The sequence below is a fragment of the Perca fluviatilis genome, chromosome 15 (assembly GCF_010015445.1).
Source record: "Perca fluviatilis chromosome 15, GENO_Pfluv_1.0, whole genome shotgun sequence".
Taxonomy (NCBI): Eukaryota; Metazoa; Chordata; class Actinopteri; order Perciformes; family Percidae; genus Perca; species Perca fluviatilis.
Window position 1 is genome coordinate 31,557,433 of NC_053126.1, and position 9,032 is coordinate 31,566,464.

The window sequence follows — 9,032 nt, forward strand, 5'->3', positions numbered from 1 at the left end:
GGTCTGGGCTACAGGCTATCAGACTATCAGACTGAGTAAGAACTATTATTCCCTTCGTCAGTCATATTGTGAATGAATTGTGTTAAATAGCCTACCTAAAATGACTTAAAATCAAGTGATTCGACCAAAACACGATATGAACGAGTCATATTAAGAGTCAGTGGTACAAAAAGTATTGCCATATTTCACTAATATTGCTGTGGGACCGAAAGCGCATTCTCAAAGCTCGGGAACGCGCCTCGCCAGTAACTGCGCGATTGACACGACACACCCCCTTGCGCCCGCCCGTTCCCCTCCGCGTTGCATTCTGGGAAATCGAGTTTATGATCGTTAAGGAAAGATGGCAGGCGTGCAGCCGCCACCCCTTCGCAGCCTGGATGATTTTCTTCTGTGCTCGGCCCGGTTCGCAGTGCCCGATGTGCGCGACCTGGACCGCTGGAACAACCGCATCATCAACAACCTGCTGTACTACCAGAGCAATTATCTCGTGTCCGCCCTGGGCCTCCTTCTTTTAGTGGGGTAAGTTTCATTATTCTGACGTGGTCATCCCCCCCCCCCTTTCTTTCTCTCTCTCTCTCTCTCTCTCTCTCTCTCTCTCTCTCTCTCTCTCTCTCTTTCTCTCTCAATTTTCAATTTCAGTTTCAGTTTCATGTGCTTTGGTGGCATGACAAAATCAATAAGCCAGATCATAAGAACAAACATACATACAAACAACAATGAGTAAATACATTTGATATAATAATAAGACAAGTACACAGGATAATTATGATATAATTGCAGATAACAAACAAATTATGTGATCTCTCTCTCTCTCTCTCTCTCTCTCTCTCTCTCTCTCTCTCTCTCTCTCTCTCTCTCTCTCTATCTTTCTGTCTCTTTTATGTGATCTTTTTATTGTGTGTGTTTGCATTACCAACAGCAGTGAGAATGAGCCGTCTCCTCCCAAATAGTCTCGCATTGCCAGACCCTCCCACCACAGCTATGCAAAGGAGGGTCTGGCGAGTCCACACAGCATTCTGGGATCGGAGAAAAAGCGTGCTCTGGTTAATTGCCATTTCTTTAAACCAATTACAATCGTCTTGGTTGGCGCTAAGAGCTGGACGGAGCCACGGTACCGCTGCAAAATAGCCTCGGGAAGGAACTTGTTTTGGTGGAACGTGTGTACGTTCAAAGTTTGTTTTAGCTGTGCAACAGAAAACTCAGATTGGACAGATAGTCTAGCTAGCTGTCTGGATTTACCCTGCAGAGATCTGAGGAGCAGTTAACCATAGTCCTCAGAAATCCACCGGAGCTTAGAATTACAACACAAAGAAAGCGTCAGGTAACGGACATCTGGCCAAAAAAAAAGGACAGACGATGGAATTTCCAGCGGCACCGGAGCAATCTGTCTGTTCTACAATGCAACAAAAAAGTAGTGCAATAGGCCCACTACCTTCTGCTGTGATGGTTCACAAATGTTCACTCCCCTCTGTACAGTAAACTGCTGAGTGTCTGTTAAACAGAGGTGGAAGAAGTACTCAGATCTTTTACTTCAGTAATACCAGGCCTAATACCACAGTCTAGACATACTCCTGCTTTCAAATGTTTACTTAAGTCAAAGTACAACAGCATTAATAATCAAAATATACTTAAAGGTGCAATATGTAATATATTTACTGTATTAAATCCAAAAATGACCACAATATGTCATCAGATATGAAGGAAACCTGCTAAGCTGAAATACTGTCTTTTCTAACAACAATGTCAGCATTTTCTCCTTTGTAATTTTCGTTTGTGTTTTGGCCTGTGTATTGGTATCAACTGCCCATTTTGACAGTCGAGCCGGGTTGCCTGTAAAAACGCAAACTCAGCACGCTACAGCTGTAGTACAGCCATGGAGGCAGCAAACAAACAACAGGGTCAACTGAGATGGATTCTACCCAACCTAAAAAACCTCAGTGTTTCTATACAGTTGCATGACCAGAGACGTAACAAAACCCGGTAAATATTGGAGATGTATTTGAAAGATGGAGACAGCTTAGAGCCCAAAAGGACGCTGAGTTGGCTAATTTTCTTCGTACTCACATTGAATTAAATAGGGTACTCGAGTTGGTTACTCGCAAAAACCATTGAGACAGCCAGTGAAGTGATCCCGACTGGTCCTGACTAACGCCAGCATGCTAACTGCTAATGTTAACAGAGGACCAGGCAAGCCGGCCACGGCAGCTTACAACCACCTTAGCAGACTTATGACAGAAACCGCAAGTTTGACTTCCTCATAATGGAAACATGTAATTTAACAACCGTCGACCAACGGTGAGTCATTTTAAGCGGAGAAAGTGTGTCTGTCAGTTGGGTGGAGATGACGGCAAGGTAGTGTTTTTTTTTAGCGGTTCCTACTGTAATTTTAAGCCGAGAAAGTGTGTCTGTCAGTCGGGTGGAAAGGACGGCGAGGTAGTGGTGTTAGCGGTTTCTTTCCGTAATTTTAAGCGGAGAAAGTGTGTCTGTCAGTCTGGTAGAAAGCACAGCGAGGTAGTGGTGTTTCAGTAGTTGTTGCAGTAACTTTAAGACGAGAAAGTGTATCTGTCAGTCGGGTACAGAGCTCCGCATGAGCACAGGCTTTTATGACTGTCAACATAGCCAGCATCTAACGTTAGCTACTCCGCTATGCTGTGGAGTAATGTCTGGCTATGTGAGACTAGCAAAAACAATGTATGCTGCATTCTCAACCTGGCAACCTCCGTGAACCGCGAGTCTGGGGAGGAGGGGCCAGGGGAGACGACTCTCTCCAGTATTTCGAATGTGTACTGCAGTAACTATTTTAAACGCTAGCTGTCAGTATTACATATTGCACCTTTAAAGTTCCAAAACTAAAACCTAGAATGGTAGAGTGGCCCCGAGAGCTCAACACACTGCAAATGAAAAAAACACGGCCAAGTAACACAAGCAAATGAAGAAATAATTTAGAAAAAGCACTGCAAGAAGATCACAACACAATGGAAACCTTTTCAAGGGCTGGCATACGCAGCATTTGTTGCTGTATGTGGATTATGAAGTTATTGAAGTCGGCTATCTGTCAGTGGTTTCACAAAATGATCTAAAAAGTAGGTTTTTTAAGACTTATTTTAACACTATGATGGCATTAATTAGATATTAGCCTAGCGTTAGCCTTTTGCTTATTAGAATATTAGAATCATGCCAGTACAATGGTGGATCAGTAATGAAAAAAGAATCAGTAATGTCTTATCTACATGTCTTTGAGTCTTTAATGCAGTGAAACTTTAAGAGAGTAGTTTGTCTCACTTTTCCAGACTCCAGTTAGTTGTTTATAAAGAATGTACATGTGGGGCTAAAGTTATTAAAGTGTAACTACAACCTACATATTTTCACATGTAAATCGGTAAATTATGTGTTTATTTCAACCAAAACTAAAGTTGTGATGGTTGGAAAAGTGGAAAGACGACCCAACACGGCTTTTCAAATTATTATTTTGTTTCTGTTGACTTTGAATGAAGTGAATTTTACGATGCTAAAATTGCTGTTCATTCTGTGTCTGGTTGGTTTAGCGAACGCAATTTCGCGGATGTTTTTTGTGTTTAAAAAAAGGATCTTACTCTTTAACAGAAAGGTCGACCTCCTTAGAAATCCTTTTCATAATGTTGTCAGACACTGTCAGCATATTAATCTGAGCCTGTCAGTGGCAAAACAAGCATTTTTGTGAAGGTAAATGCAAGCTGGACAATTGCCCTATTAACTTACATTGCAGCTAGTTTCGCCGCTGCTGACTGCAGCAATCTTGCTTAATACTAGTCCAGGTTGAAAAAAACAGTAGCTACCCTTTAAATCAAATAAACTACAGTGCAACAGTGTGGCTCACTGTGTTTTTAACAACAATGGAGCTATATGGCACACAGGAAGAAGATATATCAGGCTGTGATACACACACAATAACTGCTAGTAGTGTTGTTTTGGATAACATGGGAACTGTTGACAATACGAACACATTACCTGTGTCTCTTCTTTCAGGTATTTCCAGCCCTTCCAGTTGCTTGTCGGGGCAATGGTGGTCACCTTGATATTCCTGGGCTTTGTCTGGGTTGCTGAGAACCAAGCTCCAGTTCGTCGTTTCCGTAGAAACCACCCATCAATCTCTGTGTTTGCCATTCTCTTGGCCAGTTACCTCTTCATATCGGTGCTGGGAGACGTGGCCGTGTTCCTGTTTGGGATAGCCTTCCCTATAATGAGTAAGACAGGAACACACGCACGCACGCATGTCTGAAATAAAGACCTCTCTCTAATACCCTTTTTTACGAAAATATATGTATAAATATGCAGGGTTTTTAAATGCCGGTAAACCTGCTAAAAATATGCGACAGACTCCTTTTTCCCCATTGCCAGTAAATGAGTATGCCTTTCTGTTCTTTTTTTTTGGTGTGTCACGTTCAACGTCACAAACGCGCTGGAAAACAGGGTTGGAGGCCAGTGACAATGTTACCGTGGTTGCTTATTTTTTTTAATATCTGTTACTAATTCAGTCTCTCTTTCAAACTCAATGCTTGGGAGGAGATGGAAAGAATTTGTGGCCGAGATGACAGACAGAAGCCAGATATTAGTGTCTTTTCTTGTCCATTGGGAAAGTGTCTTTATATAACTTGTTTCAGATTATTGCCAGGTTCTTACCACATTTTTGGTTCAGCCAGTATTATGAAATGGAGGTAATTTGAGACAGAGTAACCTGTGTCAGCTCAGTTAACCTTTCTGAACTTATTCCTTCATCCCTCTGTGTGTCTCGCTCCTTCACAGTGGTTCTGGTCCACGCGTCGGTGAGGCTGCGCAGCCTGAAGAACAAGCTGGAGAACAAACTGGAGAGCATCGGTCTGAAGAGGACGCCCATGGGACTCCTGTTAGAGGCCCTGGGACAGGAACAGGAGGCTGGGTCCTAGAGAGACAGAGGAAGAGGGGTGGGAGGTAGTTTGGGTGCCATCCGAAAAAAATAGCAAGTTAAATTGATGAGTGGAAATGGGAAGAGGAAGAGGAGAGGAAAAACATAGGAGGAGAATTACTGCAGGGAAAGTGGAAGAACAAAACGAAAAATGAAGTAGAAAGAAAGAGTCAGGTAAAAAGAACTAATCGGCAGGAAGAGACCTGTTCTCTGGTCCAATGGGAAGAGGACAGATGAAAAACATAGAAATCATCCTAACAAACAAATGATCAAGTCATCCCTGATCGGTTTTTGCACTTTAGGCAGGAGAAGAATCGGAACACTCTTGTGGTATTGAACTACACTTGACCTGCATTGACTGACTTCAAATGAATTCCATTTTCATTAAGTGTTTACAGTAGTGTGCGTTCCATTGAAAAGTTACTTCAATGCTTAAATGAGGTGAAATTAGAAGGAAATGGGAGGTTTTATATGAAGAATAAGTTGCTTCAATCTGACAGTTGATACACGACCGACAGGAGCAGATATGTAAAGGAAACAAATCCCTGTTTTAGATGAAAACATTTCAGTTACCACATTTCTAAGCCTGTATTTATCCAGAATAAAAGTCTTCACTGATAGAGCGGCCCATTAGGGCTACAGTCCTCCACTGCTGGTCGTCCAGTGCTGTAAACTGGGAGAAGCCATACTGGAGCAAATTAATAACTTTGAACGTACCCTTAATTCCTTCATAACTTGTTGAATTACCACAATAAAGTGTGTTGGTCGCTGTGCAAACACTTGTGGTAACTGTACTTTGTAATTTTCTCTGTTTTTAGCCATGCTAGCGATGTGGCTTCTGGGATGGCAATGTTGGTCAGTCAACCACTTTGGTCCAAACTGAAATATCCCCAGAGATATTGAATGAACTGCGATGATGACATGTATGGTGCCCAGAGAAAGAAGCCGACTGACATTATTGATCCTCTGACTGAGGCACCATTCGGTCAAAGTTTTTAATTATCCAATGAAATATTTCAATATCTATTGGCAAAACATTTCTAGCACGATCACCATCGAGTCGCTATTCTCTGGACTCACGACTCGATTTGGACTCGAACTCCGGTAATGGTAACTCGACTCTGACTCTTTCTTTGGTGACTCAGACTTGGACTGGAACACTGGGCACTCGAGACTTGACTCGGACTCAACGGTTGGTGACTCGACTATGACACTGATGCATGCGTATGCTAACGTGCTAAACTAAGAGGGGGAACATGGACTCGACCCATGAAATATTTCAACATCTGTTGGCAAAACATTTCTAGCACGAGCACCAGGTCATGCTATATTTCAATTTAAATTTTATTTATAATATCAAATCATAAGAGTTATCTCAAGACACTTTACAGATGGAGTAGGTCTAGACCACACTCTATATCTATGTCTACTCTATATCACAAAGACCCAACAATTTCCCACGAGCAAGCATTTGGTGCGACAGTGGTTAGGAAAACTCCCTCTTAGGCAGAAACCTTGGACAGACCCAGCCTCTTTGTGGATACAGATACTGATACAGATATACAGATATAGAGCAAATATGATTCATAATAATTATAGCAGTTGGAATGATGAACAGTGGCAGTTTTAGTTACAATAAAGATAGTGGAACTATGACTAGAAATAATAGTTGTAGCAGTTTGGGGCGATGCGGGTACTTGGAATCAAGTTGCTAAACTCTGGACTCAAGACTCGACTTGGACTCGAACTCAGGCAATGGTGACTCAGACTTGGACTGGAACACTGGGCACTCGAGACTTGACTCGGACTCGACGGTTGGTGACTCGACTGACACTGATGCATGCGTATGCTAACATGCTAAACTAAGAGGGTGAACATGCTGAACATAAGCTGCTAAAGATCAGCATGCTAGCATTGTCACTGTGAGCATGCTAGCGTTCTGAATTTAGCATTTAGCATACAGCAGCGCTATGCCTAAATACACAGCGCCGCTAGCATGGCTGAAGACTCTTAGTCTTGTTATTTATACATTTTTATCTGTAATGAAGAGTGTCTGAAAAGTCCAAAATCACCCCCAACTAGACCTTCACACCCATTACATTAACGTTAACACATAACACTTCGGACACTAGTGTTTGTATATGAAACACGTCTGTGTAGACATGATGGACAGCTGTTTGTTTTTTTGAGAAAAGATTTTAAAAAGACATACCGTGTTGTTTTTATGAGCTAACGAACATTTAGGGAACACTACATGTAAAAATGTGTTTTCAGCAATTTAATAGCAAATCATGTTGTACATGGAAAGCTGAGTGAAGGTATTTGACTCATTAAAATTGTATACTAGCTGCCTGTTGTTGGTACCGTGCATTGTATTGCTTGTTTAAGACACCTGTATATGTGGTAACCTCTGCATCCTGTATTCCTTCTGTATTATTTTCAGACAGATTCCTCCTGACCGCCGTCTAATCCAAGTTTGTAGAACTGGCTGCAGGGTGTCTTCTACTATAACATGTCTTTCTGTCCAAAGCATTTGTTAAGATGCAGAGGGTGCCAGCTTTTGTTTTGATGTGTGCATTTTTTTTTTATTATTTTAAATACAGAAACAAATAGCCCTGTTAGGTGGTTTGGTTTTCTGTTATGTGCCATAGTAGTTTGAATAATGTTTTAGACATTCAGCTGATGTCCTTATCCAGAGCGAGGCAGGGAACATTGTTGTTGGCCTTGAGCAGAAAGAAATGCTTTTCGGTCTATTGTAACTCATAAATTAATTCCCTGAATTAATCGAAGAACATTTCTGTATGACAGTGCACATTTAACTCATTTTAATGGTGATGATTCTGAATGTTCCATGTTGCCTTCCATCCAGCTAAATGTTTCAATTTTGACTCACCATGTCTTTGCCAAAAGCTGGTATTTACAATTATTTAAAAAGATCTTTTCTAAATAAAACAAGAATGCTGTACTGTGGTGTATATGGACTTTATCTATCTATCTATCTATCTATCTATCTATCTATCTATCTATCTATCTATCTATCTATCTATCTATCTATCTATCTATCTGTCTATCTAGCTATCTAGCTATTATCTATCTGCTAGCTAGCTGAAGCCAAAGTTACAGTCACTCAAAATTGAGTTAGGACCAAACTATATAATTTCCATGCTAAAGTTAGGAAGTGTTATGCATGAAAGTATGCAGTGTTTAGTTCTAGTATGTATGTGCAAGTCAATGGACAGACACATAGCAAAACCGAAATACATTTAATTCCTATAAACAATGACTGTAGTAGTAGTAGTAGTGACTAGTTCAAATGGACACAAACAGCTCTGATGTAATGCCGAACACTGACCTCAATTCAATTTGTGTTCATGAAAATGTTCTTATTATTGTCATAATATAAAATAATTTAGGCTCAAAGGTCCACTTACTAGCTTTTCTGAGCATTCACCTGCATCGTATGGTCTTCATCTAATGAATGGTGCTGGATGAGGTGTCACATCACTATACAGTAAGTCATTGTTTATGACAATCTGCTCTTTTCATCTTTTATGGACAAGAAGAAGAAGACATACTTTATTGATCCCTGGGGGTTATATGACACATTACACACAAGCCCTCGGTTGGGAACCACTGGACTAAACTAACTCTAGTTATGAGCTACAGAGTAGCATGTTGCTCTAACATGGATGCTTCATGATTATTAATTCATAATGTCCCATACAGTGGTGGAATGTAACTAAGTACATTCACTCACAAACTGTACTTAAGTACAAATTTGAAGTACTTGTACTTTACTTGAGTCTTTTCTTTTCATGCCACTTTCTACTTCTACTCCGCTACATTTCAGAGAGAAATATTGTTCTTTTTACTCCACTACATTCAGCTGACAGCTTTTAGTTACTACTACTGTACTAGCCTACTTAACAAAGTAAGATTTTTGCACACAAAACATGTGGCTTGATACCATTTTTTTTATATATAAATTTAACTACCCAACAATATAACGGCCTACAAGTCCAGCTGAGATGAATAGCCGATTAACCACAGAACCGTTTGGATCATTTCCATTTTCTAAAATGTAAGGATTTTTCTGCTTTGAGTACTTTAA

At 40.7% G+C, this 9,032-nt stretch overlaps 1 protein-coding gene across 1 annotated transcript; it reads left to right on the forward strand.

Moving 5' to 3' along the window:
* The first annotated feature begins 332 nt into the window (after positions 1 to 332).
* On the forward strand, positions 333 to 6,360 carry praf2 (PRA1 domain family, member 2). Its single transcript, XM_039825872.1, has 3 exons — positions 333 to 519; positions 4,006 to 4,223; positions 4,783 to 6,360. Exons 1-3 carry the CDS (start codon positions 341 to 343, stop codon positions 4,920 to 4,922), a joined length of 537 nt encoding a protein of 178 aa, XP_039681806.1. The 5' UTR covers positions 333 to 340; the 3' UTR covers positions 4,923 to 6,360.
* The last annotated feature ends 2,672 nt before the right edge of the window (positions 6,361 to 9,032 follow it).

Excerpts from the sequence above, each read along its gene's own strand:
- praf2 (XM_039825872.1), top strand. The coding sequence starts at position 341 with ATGGCAGGCGTGCAGCCGCCACCCCTTCGCAGCCTGGATGATTTTCTT. Across the intron at positions 520-4,005 it reads GGCCTCCTTCTTTTAGTGGG|GTATTTCCAGCCCTTCCAGT; the intron begins GTAAGTTTCATT and ends CTCTTCTTTCAG. Across the intron at positions 4,224-4,782 it reads GATAGCCTTCCCTATAATGA|TGGTTCTGGTCCACGCGTCG; the intron begins GTAAGACAGGAA and ends GCTCCTTCACAG.